The sequence below is a fragment of the Stegodyphus dumicola genome, chromosome 7 (genome assembly GCF_044657685.1).
Source record: "Stegodyphus dumicola isolate Sdum_Otavi_A_Nest chromosome 7, ASM4465768v1".
Taxonomy (NCBI): Eukaryota; Metazoa; Arthropoda; class Arachnida; order Araneae; family Eresidae; genus Stegodyphus; species Stegodyphus dumicola.
Genome location: NC_140774.1, coordinates 78,281,814 through 78,301,284, shown reverse-complemented (window position 1 = coordinate 78,301,284; position 19,471 = coordinate 78,281,814). Strand labels below are relative to the sequence as shown.

Sequence of the window (19,471 nt, the reverse complement as noted above, 5' to 3'; positions counted from 1 at the left end):
CATGTATGTATTACGGCCCACTGTATATATTATGAAACATGTATGTACTATAACCAATGAAAATTATTATGAACTATATATGTATTATGTAACAGGCTCAATATATTATGAAACATGTATGTACTATGGCCAATGAAAATTATTATGAACTATGTATGTATTATGTAACAGACTCAATATATTATGAAACATGTATGTACTATGGCCAATGAAAATTATTATGAACTATGTATGTATTATGTAACAGGCTCAATATATTATGAACTATGTAAGCAAGTATGAACTATGTAAGCAACTATGTACTATGTAAGCATGTATATGTATGAACTATGTAAGCAACTATGTACTATGTAAGCATGTATATGTATGAACTATGTAAGCAAGTATTATGAAAGATCTATGTATTATGAACTACTTGTATATAAGCATGTACTGTGAACTATGTAACTATGTAAGCATATATTATGAACTATGTAACTATAAGCATATGTTATGAACTATGTAAGCATGTATACAGGACCAATGTATGCCCTTATAGGCCCCATGAGGTGTTGCCCCGGATAGTTGCGGAACCTGGACTAGACCCGAATAGTCTTAGTAAGCCGCACGGGTGTCCAGATTCTGCTCTCAACTCAACTCAACTCAACTCTGTGCAGTTACTACTCTTCCAGTTCTCACTTAGAAGTTAGACAAGTGAACACTACACAGTAACAAAATAGTCATTTTCTTTGTGAATTCGAGGTCATATACGTTGTTTTTTTAATACAAATCTAAGTGGCACCGCGTCGTTCTACAGTGTTTTCATTGCATCATTTTGCAGAATCCCCGAGTCTTTCCAGAATTTAATATGCAAACTAATATTGAAATCTACAAATTCATACCATTAATTTACTTCAAAATGTCTCTGCAGCTTATAATTAGTGGGTTATTTAGTCTTCCCAAGAATCCGATATAATTGTGTGACAAAAAAAGAAGCTTCCTCGTTTGCTTACCTAGAATCAACCTGGTTTAATCATAATAACCAAAGGAAAGATCTGATTGTGTTGAGACATCACACTTATCCAGAACTGGGGCTTAATCGCACCAGCTGGCGATAGTTTTCTTTGTCTTTTTTTAAGACGACAGCAAAATACATATGCGCCATTTCCAGTATAATATTTAAATCTTCATGCATAATAGGTAGTCCGGAAACGAATAGCAGCAGCCCATACGAAAGTTATACAACATAAATTGACTCAACAGGAAAATTATAACGATGCCACTTTTTCTGTCCGTCGAAACTCGATCCGTATCCTGTTATGGCGTATAAACTCACCTGTGTTTCATATACTTATCCTGTACTGTAGCTGAAACATCTTTTAAATGTCGAATATTAGTTCAAATAGTACGAAAAAAACGAATGAACGAAAAAAAAAACACTTATACGAATAAACGGGAAAAAAACGCAAATTCAGCATGTTGCTATCATCGAGAAAGAAATAAAAATTTATTCTTTAAACAAAATAATGTAGTTTTTTTAACACAATACATTTGTAACATTCAGTAGACGGCATTTCAAACAACTTCATAAACTTTAGCAAACTCAGTCATGAATGAACAATACCTGAAGTTCTGGCAGCTAACGCTGCGTCCAGTAGGAAAGCAGCTCTCTCCGCAGTTGGAGCTCGAAGTTCACTCTGGTTCATAAGCTGTGATCCAAATACGGGATCGTCCCTCAAGTACACCCCTGGGGCGGATCCGCTGCCCTCGGTACCTGTAATGGATGAGACCGCAATTTGAAACCACTTCCCAGGACGGCAATTATAACATTTTTCATTAATGAGTTTGTCGTAGACAAGTAATTATATGACAGGAGATGGAGTATGATGTAACATGAATAGGAGGGGAAAAAAGTCTACCAATTATTTTGCCTAAAATGGGTAATTTCACATTTTTATTATATTCCTTTTGAACTTCAGCCAACGTTTTTCTTTCATGTTTATTTATATACGGATATATGCATCTTTACATAATTTTTTAAGTTAAATTACATCCCAGGAATGATAACAGCAGTATTTTAAAACTTCATATATAATTTACAAGGCAAAAGAAGACTACCATCTGAATTCTTTGTAACATCGCATTCCGTCTAATTTAATTTCAATAATGTATAAAAAAATCACTTTAAATATTCAAATAAATAGTTTAATTTACATATATCTTTATTTGATGATTTACTATGCACATCTTCACTACGTGCTAAAAGTATTTATTAATCCTTATTGCTAAGGCTTTCTCGAGAAACATATGAGTTAGGTATCAGTTTTTTTTTTTTTTTTTTTTGGGGGGGGGGGGGTGGCAGGTATGTTATGACAGCGTTCTGTATAGTTAAACTTAACAACGAATGGCTTGATTTTGAGTTGATACTAACAATAAAAATGGGTTGCATTCTATAATTAAATGGCAAAGAGAACGCTAAGAAATATTTAAAACCCTTACAATCTGATGTAACGAATAACTGAAATATTATATGACAATTAAGGTATGTTTTGAGATATTAAGGAAAATTACAAGGTGATACCAAATACATTGAAGACAATGCCTGTAAATGTATTTTCACCGCAGAAACCACTGCATAAAGGAGAAGTACTCCAATGCTCGCAGTCCGGCATATTTTCTCTTTACCAATCAGTTATAAAACTAAGTATCATTCAATACGCATGCTCTCAAGGATGTTTAAAATAAATAAATAAATAAATAAATATTAAATATTATTTCAAACAGAAAAATCAGTTAAGTGAATACACACCTGCAGCATAATCAGCCAGCAGATCTCGCAGCTCCTCAACTTTACCCGAGACTTCGACAGCTGAAACCCGAACCGAAAACCTGGCACCAGTCCGATGTTTGTGTTCGTTAATTGCACGAAACAGCCACCAGATAGCACACGGTATCACACCAAGCTCTTGAACTGAATTACTGTTGCCAATCATAGTGCTCGTTTTCCCTGGGAGGAATAAAATATGAATAATTTTAAAGTTCATTTGTGAGGGTATGGAAAAGATATTACCAACCATTGCATATAAATTGTAAAAGAAAAGTGTTTTTCATAATATGATTTTAAAAACCTTTTCTAACATTTCAATATTATATACTTCTATAAAAGTATTTATAAGATGAAATATCATTCTACCTCAGAGTGAAAGAGGACCATTTCTTTCTCTTTAGTTAGAAGTTTTTATACTCATCTCAGGAAAAGTATTGTACAAAATATCATTACCTTATGAGTATTTAAAGTAAACTATTTTTAAAGGAAATAAAACTCGATGAACCAGATAGAATTTAAATCAGATCGCAAGCAGCTCCGTAAAATTACTTTTAAATGCTACCACGGGACAATAAAAAAAGAGAACATCTGCTACTTTAATACTGATTGCATATATAAAAGTTAGAGTAATCATTACTCAGTAGCAGCATTATCGAAAGAATTTTATTATGAAAATATTATTGAATCTAGATATAACAATCAATCTGATATGTTTTGAACACTAGTCTTTACTTTTATTTCCTGAATTATATCATCTGAATATAAGTCTTAGCAACTGTCCTTTGAATATAATTCTTACGAACATCAGTCGTAAAGAATAATAGCACGTATTTCTAAATGACCGTTTCTTGGCAGAAAAAATCTGTTATATTTTGCTTTAGTGAGAACACAAACAATCAACATATATCTGAAGGATTTAGAGAAACTTGAAACGCTTTCAGATAATGAGACAGTTTTAAATTTCAAATTTAGGAGAACCAGAGACTTATGAATACACTTTCCGAAATGTTATAAAGTAAAATCAAAATGCATTCCTTTTTAAGCTGATAGAAAGATGTTTACTTTGAATTATCTCGAATGAATTTACGCTTTTCAAGATAAAATAAAATTAAAATGAATCTCAGAAATTTCGTCGATTGTGAGTTTTCTGGATGTTTATTGAACATAAGCAATTATGAAAGCAAGTATTTGTCATTTTAGTGAGCTCACAAAACTTCTGGATAAAGCGCATATTTTATTAATAAAATACGTATGTTCCAAATGATAAATATTTTAATAAGATGAATAATGATGAAAGCTAAATTTTGATAAATAAAAGGTAAATTAAAAGTATTTTTATTATATATGATGAAACTGGAAACAATTTTAAAAACCAAATGTAGAAAAAAGAATTTATGTCGTAGATCTCTCAATCAACATTTGATATAATAAATGACAAACTGGTAAATTTTTATGTCACATTTAAAAAAGAAAACAAATCGAATCAGAGACCAATTTTAAAAATTTGCTAAATTACTGTACTACAAAATTTTTAGCGACACATTTTTAGCTTAACAGTACAGTCACCATTTTAGAAATTCGTGACGGTACTGTTAAATTTTTAGAAATGTACGTAATCAATAGTAAAAATGTATACAATAAACAACATAAAGCGCTTTTTAAGTTGCAAATTAAAAAAAAAATTATATGTTTAAGGATGGCTAAACTAATAATAGACGCAATTTAGAGCGCTATTTCCATATGAAACCCGTTTTATTATACTTCAAGTATACTTACATCTGCTTGCGAATTTTAGACAAAAACATTTCCTCTTAGTCGCTTAGTATGTTTTGGTTATTTATTTTTTATTTGTCTTTATTTTTAGTAAACCTGAGCCTTAAACAGATAATTTGAAAAAGTTGAAAAATATTTTTTTAATGAGAGAGAGAAAAAACAATATATTAAGAAAATCCGTTTTTATCGGGTTTTTTTTTATCAAGCAGATTTTAATACACTATTTCTTACACAAACTGTTTGTAAACTTTTAAGACGAAGTTCTTGCTAATATTTTGAACATCAAATACTTAATTTCTTAAACGTTTTACATTATGATAATTTTATGAAACCATCAATATGATCTTAATTTTTAAAATATGAAAGCATTTGTAAAATTTAGTATTTTCCTTCCTATTTCGTGGACCAATTTTGGACTTTTTGGACAAAGAACGTTGAAAGATTAAGATTTAATCTTGTTTCGTCTGATAAATTCCTAAGAAATGTAACTGTAAATTTAGATGTATGTATGATGATTTTATGGTAATGAAGTTTCCACTCCTTTATGTTTCTCTGTATAAACAGTAATAACACGAAGAGTTATATTTCGGTTTAACCATTTTTATTTCACTTATCACAACTCAGTAAAGAAACATTCTTTGGATTCTTAGTTTGTAAGTCTTTTTTTCAGTCTTTATTAGCTGTTTAGATAAGCGTTTCATGAAAAGCTACAGCATTTTTCTGTTTATTATTTTGCTTATATGATCTGAATCAAAGATTTTATAACATGATCTGATTTAGCAACATGCTTAAGCATAAAGCAGCAAATGTCCTATATTTTAAATTATTTTATGGATTCATAGAAAAGCTTATTTTAATGCAGCATTCTTAAGACTAGCAAAATTAAAAACCTACATTTATAATTATAAATTATCCAAGCCAAATATACCAACATTTAATAGCAAAACAATAAGCTACGATTTATAGAAAAAATTCTTGTCTTACTGTTCTGTTTGTTGCTGACACAGAGGTATTAACATACGTTGCGACTGCTCTTTATTTTGTCGGTTTCGTTTAAGATCGGTGGCGTTTCTTTCGAAACAAAAGTTAAATTCTTTCTGACATTTTTTTTCTACCTTTCTAAATTAAAATAACTTTTAAGGTTTTCTTGTTTAATAACATTTGGTCATTTTTCATTTCAGAATTTTACTCAATGGGTTTCACAGCATTTATTGTACAGAATCGGATTACTTTTCTAGAAAAAGAGGAAATTCCTACCTTACGATCCAAAACATGTTTATTTACGCCATTTGTATAGCCATCTTACCAAACTACACCGCGCAGTGCTTTGATTTTAAACTATGTACTTAAGCAAAATGGTTTCGTAAAACATTTCGCACACTTACATTATTTAATCTAATGCAAGCATTAGCACTGGTTTTGCTTAAAACTCTTACGAAGAAATCTTTTAAATTTATGTAAAGCGGGAACAGAGAATTAATTACCTAACTTGGAGTGGCCGTATACGAAAAGACAACCATCCGATCCACCGACCACGGAACTGATGACGTCACAAAGGGAGCTAGAGCACACCTCGGCCTGAAAAGAAAGCAAAAGAACAAAATCGATTGGTCACTATTCTTTCACTGCCATGTGTCGACAGCAATTAGGACGTACTCCAAAGATTTTCCGTCATTTCCTTTCCTCCGAATACTCTTGAGAAGCATAGATCGACAGAGAAACAAACCGAAAGAGTTTTCGATTTCTCATTTTCAGCTTCTGTCACTATTATAATCGTCGAAAGGTATTTGATCCTCCGCGCATTTAACTAATTTGTTCCATTATTTTACTTTAATGGTTTTCAAACAAATGTTGGCAGTAAGATATTAAGCATTTTCCTTTAAATCTATGACATTTTTCGTTACGGTAGAAATTTACAATAAGAAAAATTGCAATGCTTATCCATTTTCGTATCAGCAAATGAATAAATGCTTTTGATAAGTAAGATTAATTTGAAAGGTTTTCCAAAACTTTAATCTTTAAGATTTATTAAAAGTCCTATTAAAATCTTCAATTTCCGGGTATGCACTAAACTCGTTTCGTACACTGAAATTTAAGAATTTTTCCGCAGGTAATGAGTAGTTGGTTATTTATCTGAATACGGTATACGAAAGTTATCAGCCTGAATGGAGTGGCCTTTTGGAGGATTTGCTTATAAAAATTGGCTAAGATTCACTTCACACCACGAAAACCAACCATGAAGCCAGTTCGTTCGCTTGGGTTTGAATCGAAGACGAACTACCAGTGTTCAGTAACCTTCAATCGCTCGGCCACCGATGATGCGTCGCAAATAAGAACACTGGTTAATATTTTAAATATATTGAGAAGAAAATATAAAAAATATTATTAAGTATAAGTCTAAATGTTTAAAAGGAGCGCATTCATGAAATAAGCTTCATTATAGACAAAGGCACAGAAATAAGAGGGAGGGAAAAGGGGAGGACAAAAAAAGAATCGTTTTTAGTTTCTACAAGGAGGAGGACACAGGATAAATTTATAAAACACTGATTTTTTTTCATTTATCCATATATACTTAGTACATGCGACATGCGACGGAGGACGTGGGCACCACCCCTCTACCAATACGGTTAATCGGTATAGCGCCACTTCCACCTTTATCTAGATAACCATACGTGTTCATTGTGCTAATATACTAATATATAAACATACATACAAATTTGGTACTTCATACAGTGGCGTTAAAGCTAATTAATGTTAGACACTGGATAATACTTTGCCATGTTACAACGTGTATGCAAAAGCATGGATACGATAGCATATATACATAACGTGTGTACTCATATGTTGAGTACACTATGACCCTTTGAAGCATTATCATTAGATTACAGAAGACATGTACATACTGAAATATTAGGTGCGCAATGTTATGCTGGAATAAGTAATTAGTACAGTGAATTAAAAGTTAGACCCTAGATTAGTACTGTGTAGTACAGTGTCTTTGGTGCAATTAATTTTAGAGTGTGGCTCTAGTTAGTTCTTTGCGATACGGTGCCGTGTTACAGGATAAAATGTGCAGATGCATAGTTACATTATCATATATACAGAACATAAATTCATATACATATATACAGACACATTAGGTACATGATTATTCCATGCGTAATAGATGTATATTAACTATACAGTGCCAAGATATGTGATAACACTAGTAGATACATGGGTACAATTACATATAAACAAAGACATACACAATTACATATAGACAAAAGCGTATATACGCTTATATTTTGGTACACAATAGTCATTGGTGACATAAACATTTCGTACTTACTTCATATACCGAAACTCTAGATCCATAAAATAATGTTATAGCTAATAATAGGTGCTTATTTAATTTCATAATAGGACACTACGTTGATATTTTGCCTTACTGTGTCACGTTACATAGAAATGTATGCGGGTGCACGGGTACAGCTTCCTATTTACAATGCTATACTGTTTTCCTATTTACAATGCTATACCTATTTACAATGCTTATATCATTCGATTTCATAATCAATAGGTACATGGCACATTTATATACATGAGCAGATGGTACATTGTAGAGTGCCGTTGAGGATAATTGATGCAATTAATTTTATAGTATTTTAAAAATAATGCATTTATACGCAATTATGGGGTGCATAATTGTCATTGGGTACTTATACAATAGGCGCATACTACATATACATATTCATATATTAGTTTCTTAATACAATGCTAGGGCAAGTAATTGGTGCTGTTATTTTTACATGTTACATGATGCTGTAGGCGATTGGATGGATAAACTAATATATATACTAATATATATATACACAACTTTTAGGCACATAATAATCACTAGATTCTCAGACATTAGGTACATGGTATACATACACATATATAAACAGATAGTTCATAATACAGTGCTATGGAAAGTAATAAATGCAGTTAATTTTATAGTAAAATTCTAGTTTAACACTATGCGAAACGGCTTCATGTTACACAGTGTTAAATACTGACGCATGAATACAGTAATATTTCTACTTGTTAATACTATATATATATAAATATACAAATATTTTTAGGTGCATACTTAACATAGGATACATAATTATTAGATGCACTATGCATATACGTACATAATACATAAGATTAGTACAATGCTGGAACAATTCATTGGTGATGTTAGTTTTAGTGTAAGATCCTAGTTTAACGCTATGTGGTACAGTGCCATACTACAGGATGATATGCGCGGAGCCATGGATGCAGTTATATACATACTAAAACACGTATATACAATTATTAGGCACGCAGTAATCATTGGATTTATAAGCATTATATACATGGTACATATACAGACGATACATAATATATAAACAAATATATACATAATAATAATGCTATAGAAGTTAGTTAATGTAATGGGGTTTTTAGAATTAAGACTTTAGATTAACACTATGCGGTAAAGTGTCATGTTGCGTGATGTTATATTCGGATGCATGGTTACATTATCATATATACGAGGATATATATATACATATTATTAGGCACATAGTAATCATTGGGCTCACAATCTTAATGCACATAGTGCCTTAGTCTCGTGGACTTGAAAGTACGTAATAAGGTTCAAATGGTGCTATTAATTTGATGATGCTAAATAATATTAATACAATAATGCAGCAATGATTAATACAGTTAATGATCAATACAGTAACATTTATACTAGAACATATATATACAAGTACAAGGCGCATAATTACATTGAGTATAGAAGCATTGGGTGCATTATACATATACATACATAAAACATAACTACATGGTGATGGTACTTAAAATACATTTATAAACAGGTACAGATGGTCCTTATTTACATATTGCGGTACAGATAATAGACATAATTCGTTTGGTTGGCATAATGCAAATTGATTAAATAGTTTATTCTTGCTATATTACTAGGAGTGTTGGACACTCCTTACAATAATTCACAGTTATTTTGTGGTGTTGGTAGTTGGTGCTAGACACCGAATTACTATTCGTCTATATGGCTAAGTATGGCACAGGTCTGTGTTAAGATCGGCCAGTTTATCCATTAAAAGCCCTATTTTTCTAACCAAGTGCCTCTGTTTTATCAAAAACTTACAGAAAGCTTGTCGATTGGTTGACGGAAGGTTGATGTGTAGCCCTTCTGTAAGGGGACAGGAGGTTAGATAATGCTCCGGAGAGTCAGTCTGTCCACAGGCGCACTGGCTAGTGTTACTTATCCCGCGTTTGTTAAAGTACTCGGGAAATGGTCCGTGACCCGTAATGTATCTTACCAATTGCATGTTTGCAAAATTTTTGGTAGTGTCCACGTAGCTGACATGGTAATAAGTCCGTCGGCCGGTATCGCTGTTATCCCATGTCTGCTGCCATTTCCCGATTGCCTTTAAGCGCAATGTTCTTTTCAGGTAAGACACTGGCCATGGGATGTTGATTTGTTGAGATGTTGCTCCTGTGGCAGCTTCTTTGGCTAGATGGTCAGCCAACTCATTGCCATGGTGGCCGGCATGCGCTTTGATCCATTCAAGTCTTGTATGGAGTTGGGAATTTTTTCGCAGATCTTCCTGTATTCCCTGAATAATATCGGAGGGGTGGTCAGGGTTTCCTATTGCGTATAGCGAAGAAAGACTGTCTGTCTTTATTGTAGCGTTGCGGGAGTGGTGGGATTGCAGGTAGCGGATTGCTTGCGCAATTGCCACTGCTTCTCCCTGAAAAACGCTATTAAATTGTCTTAGTTGACCCTTCCATTGATCTATGACTGTATCTTGCAGCATGACCACATAGGCACTTCCCACGTTTTCGTCTATCTTCGACCCGTCAGTGAAGATAGTAATCTGTGCTGGACGGTGGGCCGTAGTTGGATTGGTAATTATGCTTATTCCGGTGCCTTTGGCTGCTGGATGGATTTTCAGAGGGCAGCATTTAGCTTCATAGTCCTCTGGATTAAAATATTCTTCCTCAAAGGTGACAGGTCTTTTAAGCTGCAGGACGATTTGCCTTGCTGCCTCCTCTTCGACACGGATGTGTAGGGGAAGAAGGCCAGCCAGCACGTTGATCGCGTCTGAAGACGTCGTGCGGTAGGCTCTAGTGATACCCAATGCAAAAGGTCTTTGAATGCTAGAAAGGTGTTTAATTTTCCTGCTTTGCATTGGGTGAGCCCATACTGCTGCTGCATAAGTGACTATCTTTTCCACCACTGTGGTGAAGAGAACCTTCTGAATATGAGGATTGAGGCCCCATTTGTGGCCATGAAATAATCGCATTTGCTTCGCAATTGTCACTGTTCTCATTTTGATGTTCTGAATGTGTGGTATCCAGGTCATCTTGTGGTCGAACGTAAGGCCCAGATATTTTAGTTGATTGACTATTTGTATCCTCTGATTGTTGATCTTAATGGTTGGTCTTCTTGAAAGAGAACCTCCCTTTTTAGGTATTAATAACACTTTTCTCATTTTGATGTTCTGAATGTGTGGTATCCAGGTCATCTTGTGGTCGAACGTAAGGCCCAGATATTTTAGTTGATTGACTATTTGTATCCTCTGATTGTTGATCTTAATGGTTGGTCTTCTTGAAAGAGAACCTCCCTTTTTAGGTATTAATAACACTTTGGTTTGTGCTCTGCAATTTTCAGTTTAAGGTTGTCACATAGGGCATAGAATTGTTGGCACACTTCGTTACAGTGAGTCTCTAATTCTCTTCGGGTTCGACCTTTCACTATTAGCGCTGCGTCGTCTGCGTAGGCGTAGATCTTTGTGTGCGCTGGCCATGTAGCTGTTAAAACTTCGTTGAAATTTAGATTCCACAGGTGTGGACCAGCGCACGACCCTTGTGGACAGCCTCTCGTCTGCTCCTGCTCTATTATGCCTGAGTTGTGAACTGCTAGTAGTCTTCTATCCTGTAGATAGTTGCTTAGCATCTTATACAGGTTGCTCGGACATTTTGCCTTCCGCAGAGCCTGTTTGATAGCAGGCCACCATAATGTATCAAAAGCGTTTTTGAGATCTATGCTTATCATGGCAGTATGGTGGCTGCTATGTCGATTCTCTAAAATTGCTTCTCTAATGTCGAAGAGTAGGTGGACTGTAGAAGTGCCCGTCCTAAACCCGTATTGTCTCGGGCTTAAGAATCCTTGCGTGTGTAAATGGTACCGTAGCCTGTTCATGATAATCCTTTCTAGTACCTTACCCATTGCCGATAAGAGACAGATAGGAGGAAAGGATGTGGCCTCGGCTGGGTTCCGGTTCTTTTTCAGAAATAAAATGACTTGCCCTATCTTGTATGGTTTTGGGAATATACCTGCTGCCAGAAGCTTGTTGAAATAGTCAACAAAGAATTTAGGGTGAGCTTTGATCGTTGCTTTGGTGATAGCATAGTCCATTCCATCGGGCCCAGGGGCTTTCTTGCGCGGCAGAGTTGCAAGAACTTTTTGAAGTTCATTAATTGTAATATCCGGGTCTGTTGGGGTGTCCAGTGTGGTTGTTACTGTCCTGAGAAGAGCTTGTTCTGTTGTGTCCTGCTGTACATCATCTTTGCAGAAAACTGCGTTTAGGAGCGTACGTAGGGTGTCTGCCGTGTACTCCTGACTGTTGGTGATTGAGAGAGGGATCTGTAGCTGCGAAGGTTTAAAAATTTTACCGGTAGCTATTTTGTGGTGAATACCATACGTCTTTTTTGCTTGGGTGCAGAATTCCCTCCAGGAAGTAATCTTAACCTGAATAATCATCTTTTTGTACCGCGCCCGCTCCCGTTGAAATATGGTGAGGGTGTTGGACTCTATCTCCAACCGTCTTTCGCTTTTGAGTTTTCTTCGCAGTGCTCTGCACTTTCGTTGCTGTATTCTGAGCGCACTCGACCACCAGTGAATGCCTTGGAGTCTCTTAGGTTTTCTAAGAGGGAGATTTTCATTACATATGGCTTGCATTGTTTCTTGTAATGTTACGGAGAAGTCTTCTAATTCTGCTGACGTGTTAGCTAGTTGGAGCGAAGGTTCGAGGCGCATTAGCTGCACTTTAATTTTCTTCGTAAATGTTGTTAATTTTCGGCCAGGAAGGTTATAGCGTTTGATCTTGGACACGGAGGTGGTCTGCGATATAGAGAAGGTAATGAACTTGTGATCACTGAGGCTCTCTTCCTCTTCGACTTTCCAGTCCTGCAAAAGAGGTGCTACGTGCAGAGTGGTCAGGGTGAGGTCTGGCCATCCCTGCGCAAAGACCCTGTCGAAGGATGGTGGTGCACCTGCTGTATTCTGGACTATTAGATTACTTGAGGATATGAAGTCCTCTAGTTCTCTCCCTTTCGGGTCTGTAGTTCGATATCCCCAGGCCGTATTATGTGAATTGTAATCGCCTGCGAAGATCATATTTGGGATTTTAAATCGATGTATGACACTTTGGATGAATCTTGTCGTCGGGCCAATATCCGCTGTTGGAGGAGAATAGATCGACGCTAAGATAACAGAGAAGGATTGTACTTCTACGAGCACTGCTACATGATCTTGATCGAGTGAGATAGATGTTGGAGACCAGTCTGGATTACAGCTTATTATTATAGCTCTTGGTGGATGGTCGTAATTGGAACTTTGAAATACTGTCCATTGCAATGGAAAACCTGCTGCCGCGCCATCGCGGGTATATGGCTCTTGACCTATGATAAAGTCTATTTTATTATCAATTGCGAATTGAACTGTCTGAGCGACCGCAGCCCTGGCTCGCTGCATATTGATTTGTAAAAATCTGATGGGTTCTTCGTTTGAGTTAAACACTGTATTTATCTGAACGTTTTGCGCTTGTTGACTTTCGCAATTACGTGGTGTGTTGTTATTAATATTGGGTGATGCTGCGGATGTAGGCAGCTGCTCGCTGGTATTCTGCGCATTCAGTTGCGTAGGCTGGGTGCCTACAGTCGTGCATGGTTCCATGTCTATCGTTTGCGTCACGGCAGTTAATACATTCTGGTAGTTCTGCTTTGCAGTTTTTGACATTGTGCGGTCCGGCGCAGTAGGCACAGAAGTTCTTCTTGCATGTGCATTTATTCTGGGTATGTCCGAGCTGCTGGCACTTGTAGCAGCGACGGATGCCCAGGTACTCTGTGATTGCGTGTGCGTGCCAGCCTGTGAAAATTCGTCTTGCCCTAAGAACTGCCGGAAGGATGGACGGTTGGCACTCCACAACCCATTTGACTCGCTTTGGGTTCCGTTCTCGGAGTCTGAAGAGCGCTTTGATGCCTGTGGATGGGATTTCTGCTGTTGCAGCGATTTCCCCGATGAGTTCCTCGGGCATGATGTTGTCCGGGACGCTATGAACTGTGCAGCGTGGCTTTCTTCTTTGCCGTCTTTGCAGATCAATCTCAAGGTTGGCATTTTGTAATTTCTCTTCTAATTGATCTATGTCTTTAGTTGATTTGCAAAAGACCTCTAACTCTCCTTTCGATGTTGAGGAGATATGCTCCACCGCAATTTGTAGGCTGCTAATCGGGGCTTTTTCTTGGAGCTCCTTCCTGAGTTCTGCTTCTCTCTTCTTACCAGTAGGCTTTATTATTAAACTAGGCCTCTGTGTTAGTTTCACTACTTCTGCAAAAGAGCGTGGGGGTGGCTCCTGTATAACTGCTGATGTTGCTGCGTAAGAAACTGATGCACTCAGTGCAGGAAGATCGCTCGAGGTTGTAGAAATCTGTGCGCGTACTGCTTCGCAACAGACGAAGGTGGATGTGTTGACCCCAATTTCAATTGTCTTAGGCTTCAGTGTGTATTCCGGGCCTTCTAGAACTAGCCCTTGTAGAACTTCTAACGACTTTTGTATGCGTATCCTTACGTCGTTTGGCAAGAGGTACTTGTTCCTTCTGGATGTCGCCGAGGCCTGTCTGATATCTTCTGCTAATGCTACGATTTTCTCTGCGTGCGTCCGATCTGAAGAAAATAAGGCAAAAGGGTCTAGTATGCCATTGATAGGGGTATGGTCTTCTTCAGTCGGTACAGCAGATTTTCGTCGCATGGCAAGGAGCACTATTCAATATTGCAACACTATTCAAAATTGATGTCACACAACACTGATTCTTAACATTCACGAATATGATAGAGAGGTATGCAATTGTGTTTGAAAATGCAGTTGATTGCACCGTTCAGTAATACAGGGAATATTATCAAGATAGCAGTACTGAACAAAAAAAAAATAATAATAATAGTTGAAAGTTCGGTATAGGGTATTACTGCATTAAAGTTCAGTCAGTGTCACAGATAGGACTAACTCAGTTCAGTGAGAAATATGTTACACTGTGGACTATTAAAAGCCTAGTGTAAAAGCTGTCACAGTAAATAAAGAACTTGTTGCTTTGATGCAGGTTCTAATGTATGTGTGGCATACACTATATTAAAATAACACTATCACTATAGCAGTACAGATAACAGAGACAAAGTGACACTATAATTAGGGTAGGCTGTGAGTAAGTACAATTTAAACAGTAAGCCTAGTAAGAAAGTCACACCTGGGGATGTCAGTGTATTATACCTTGCACTAACCACAAAATGTTCTGAAGCGTAGTTTGAGATTGTTAATATACGGGCCTACTGCTCCCTGTTTATCTCAGAATGCAAGAAAGGTGAGGTAGTTTTACCTCAGTAGATTAACATTACAGTTAGTAGTATACAAGGATTGTATTCATTGACCATCTAGTAAAAGAACCGTGGTTGGAGAAATTCCTCTAAATCCACTATGTGTCGGGAAAACTAAGAAAGAAGAGGGATGGACACTGAGAACAGATGAAAGAAACAAATTAGAAAGAGGGGCAAGAAAGAGGGGGGTCGAAGAGAATAGTAGATGAAATTGTTAATAAGGGAGAAGAAGTGAAGTCAAACTGTGGTGGAATGGAAACAAACTTTGGGTTAAAAAATTAGTGAGTAATAAGAGAAATAAAAAAGGATGTTAGAATCAAAAGGGGGAAAGAAGGATCGTAGAGAAAAGTGAGAGGTAAAATCGGAGAGGTAATAAGGAGGGAAGACAAACGAAGGTGGAATGGAGGCTCTAGGTGGTGTGGCTGCTGAGTTATTAGAGAAATAAAAAGTGGGGGTTGTGAATTAAAAGGGGAAAAGAAGAGGGGTAGGGGCTTTTGTCATCTAAAGTTTAATCTAAATAAGTGCTTGAGTCCTTATTTAGATGGGCCCCCCAACGGCCAGGCGGTAAAGTCGCTGAACACTGGTACTTCGGTCCGAGGTTCGAATCCCGCAAACAGACTGGCTGCACGGCCGTTTTCGGGGTTTTTCCCATGCGAAACGTATATACTAGGCAGTTTCCCTTAGAAAGTCCTCCACGAAGGCACCCTTTCCCCTCGGCCGTAGCCAAGAGGCTTTGCCATAATCACAGAAACCAAACCAAACCTTATTTCGATGATATAGTTCGAAATCTAACTTAGGCTACAGACTCAAACATAATTATGTATACTATTTTCCAAGAAAATGATTATAAAACAACACTTCCAAAGTTTTAATTAATACAAATATCTAGCTTGATTAAAATATGCCAATAATTATTAAACATTTCATCTAAATAACACCGAAATTCTTCATTCGGTTTCAATATTCTCTAAGTTCATCATTAACTTACAACTCAACATTCCCCACAGCCGTAGCTTAACCTTTTGCAGTGCTTCTCAAACCTGTGTATTAAAATTTGTGAAGTACTTAATATTTCCTACAGGATTGTTCTAAGCTTTCCAGCAGTATTTTGCAGTTTATTGTAATTGTTTAACCAACTACCTCAACAATGAACAACTAAACCGAGACCATGTTCTGTTATTACGAGAATATCAAATACTGAACTTTAAAATATTTTTTTCCGTTACTAATTAATCGGGTTGCCAAATTATCCTATTAGGTATTACTGAGTAATAGATATCCTAGTATTTACAAAAAATGCTCTTATTTTATATGTATAAGCATTCTAATTAAAGATAATCACTCCCAGAATAAAATTTTATTCGATTTTAATCGATAGAAGGTTTTTTTTTTCATTAACTAGTTAGCTTCACGTTGATTCTAGTCTTTTCTTCCTTTTTTTTTTCTGTCTAGCTTCACCAGAATACAAATTAAGTGAAAGCTTAATAATATATGCTGCTAGTATTTAGATAATTTGGCTTCACAGTGAGTTTCTGTTTACACAGTGACTCAATGAGTTCTTGAAGAAGCGGATGAGGAATTGTCATGCTGATAACAACCGATGATGATATAGCGCTAAATTTAGTGCTAAATGCATAAAAGGTATACAGCAGAAGTTACTTGTGAGATTAACTTAAACAGTTTCTTTCAATCCGAGACCCTTAAATAGCGGGATAGGAGCGATGCCTTTCATTAATTTTGAGTATTAGTTGTAATATTATAGCAATAAATATTTAATTTAGACTTTATTATGGCGCCTTAAATGGTGTTCAATACATCTATTTAGCTAAATAGTGCGATGATTTTCCCATACAAGGTAAGACTAATTTGTGTTAAGTATACATTAAGTTTAGATATGCTTTTTTATTTTATTTTCGGCGTTTAACTTTTCAAAAGTAGTTGGCTACTATTTTAGAATACCATTTTCCTTTAACTTAATCTATGTAAAAAACGTTGTCAAATAACTCAAAAATAATTAAATACTTGCATATCTCCCCTGACATGCCTATTTGCAATTTATAATGCTTAACAACATTTTCATATTTCATAGGATTCACTAATGAGATATCATACGATTCATTATGATTTCATTCATTCTTTTCATATGATTCATTAATACGCAAATAGCATTTTTAGGTAGTGTGACAAAGAAGAAAGATTTTAAGACAGATTTTGAGGGCCTATGTACAGTCTTATTCTTCAGAATTACGCTGATTCTTCTAAGTTTCAAGTAATGAATTGACACTTTTGCAGTAATTATAAATTAAATCTTGTTGCCAGGTATTCATATAAAGTTTAATACATTCCTTTCGAAAAATAAGAATTTCAAAATTAAATATTTTTGCCACTTATTCAAAAAGTATCCATGTGTTAGAAATGCGTCAAATCCGAATTACAAGTATGCCCATATGTATGTACACCGAAGCAAAAGTAAGGTCATTGTAGATTTATTTCATGCCAGTATTATCGTGGGTCATTCTGTACATACTTGTATAAATGCAATATTTACTTGTAAAATTTCAAATATAATGGTGGTATTTAATACATATTAAAATAAACATATTAAAATAAAATAGACTGCAGATCTACAACAGCAAAAAAATAAAGAAATGGTTTCAACCAAGAACTGTTCAAGAGCTATAATAGCAGATGAAATTTGTAAAGCAAGCTGCAGAAAGCAGCCAACTGTAGATCTGTAGCTCATTGAAGACAGTAGAATGAATACAGTATTAGTATAAAGTAGGACTATACGGACAATTATTGAAAATTAGCGGTGCATAAATCAAAATAAGATGAAGTGGCCAAATATTACATAATTTTTTGTACAATAATTCAGCAGTATCTGTACTGATGTAGTTCCAAATGCAAGTATTCAACAGTGATAAGTGATTCAACAGCGTTGTCAAATGCAACAACAGATTACAGATATTACAATGTAAACTAAATATAGAACATAAAGGGAATCATGCTCCCTTGTGCCTGTACTACTACTGCTTTGTGTTGCCATCATATCCTTCAATAGTTTCCGCCAAAAAAAGCGACTTACTGCTTTTCATTAAAAGGCATAAATAAACACTTATGAGCTTTGTAAATTGTATAATTCTTGAATTATCAAAACACTGATGGTATCAGTGGATGTAATATGGCTGCTTTTGAAAATAATTCAAGTTATTCTGTGAAGATATTTTAAGGTATGAAGTAATTCAAGAAGTAATATTCAGCCAGCGTGATAGTAACTAAATTACTTGATTTAATGAAAACAATTCACATGATTCAGTGAAAGTACTGTGAAAATTGTGAAATAATTCTAACAAGTACATCCTGCTGGCATTAGATCTAAATTGCGAGTAAAATTTCAGTCTGTAAATTTTGAGAACGTTCCTTAGTAAAATATTACATTATTGAATAAAACAGTATAATCTATGTGTTAGACAACTGAAAGCTAATTTTAAAAATAAAAATTTTGTTGAATGAACATTTGGAGCTCTAGGTGTAAATATTGAAGAGCTGTATGATCTTAGTGACGAGTAAAAGAAAAAGTCTTATTAAAAATTTTAGATACTGAAATTTAAAATCACATTGACTTAAACTAATTAAAACAGTATTTTCGTAGCCAAAATTATCAAGAAAATGTAAGCAAATTATTAAGAAATAAAAGAAATATATATTGAGAGAAAATAATTATTGTTTAACGCAGCAAAGAATATAAATAATTCTCTATTTTGGTGCTAGGAAAACATATTTTCAAGTAACCCTTTGTGAAGCTAATAGGAAAAAATGGTGCCTGGTTTTTATTCTCCGTAATATCTTTGCCCTTCGATCCATAATACCTCTTAAAATAGCTTTTGAAGTTCTACTTGCTGCCTTTTTGATAAAAAATAACTAAACAAACGTGTTTCAGTTAAATAACCAATAATTTAATCGCCTTTCAATTTGGAGTAATTAAACTTAATTCTGGAGATGTTATCAGATTCTGAACATTTCCAGTTGGTGATTTCAGTTAATTACCAGACAGCTCCGAGAACAAGTCTAATAACACTAACTAAAAACTCTTTGATCTTGGAAAGTTACCGGTACCTCTTCAAACAAGGTTATACTGCGATACTCAATTTAACAAGCTTCTCCATTCCAACATCAAGGGAGATTAATTAGTCCTGCTAATTTGCTCAAGCTATCCTTACTTCTCG

The 19,471-nt window shown here is 35.3% G+C and overlaps 1 protein-coding gene across 2 annotated transcripts in view; it reads right to left on the bottom strand.

The window, feature by feature from the left end:
* LOC118197238 (uncharacterized) overlaps window positions 1–19,471 on the bottom strand; it is a 403,557-nt gene that overhangs the window by 43,356 nt on the left and 340,730 nt on the right. For both annotated transcript variants that reach the window (XM_085820507.1, XM_085820508.1), the window contains 3 exons: window positions 6,064–6,157; window positions 2,789–2,986; window positions 1,604–1,753 (listed from right to left, as the gene is read on the bottom strand). In XM_085820507.1, coding sequence (XP_085676633.1) covers window positions 1,604–1,753; window positions 2,789–2,986; window positions 6,064–6,157 — 442 coding nt within the window. The remainder of the gene's footprint in view (window positions 1–1,603; window positions 1,754–2,788; window positions 2,987–6,063; window positions 6,158–19,471) is intronic.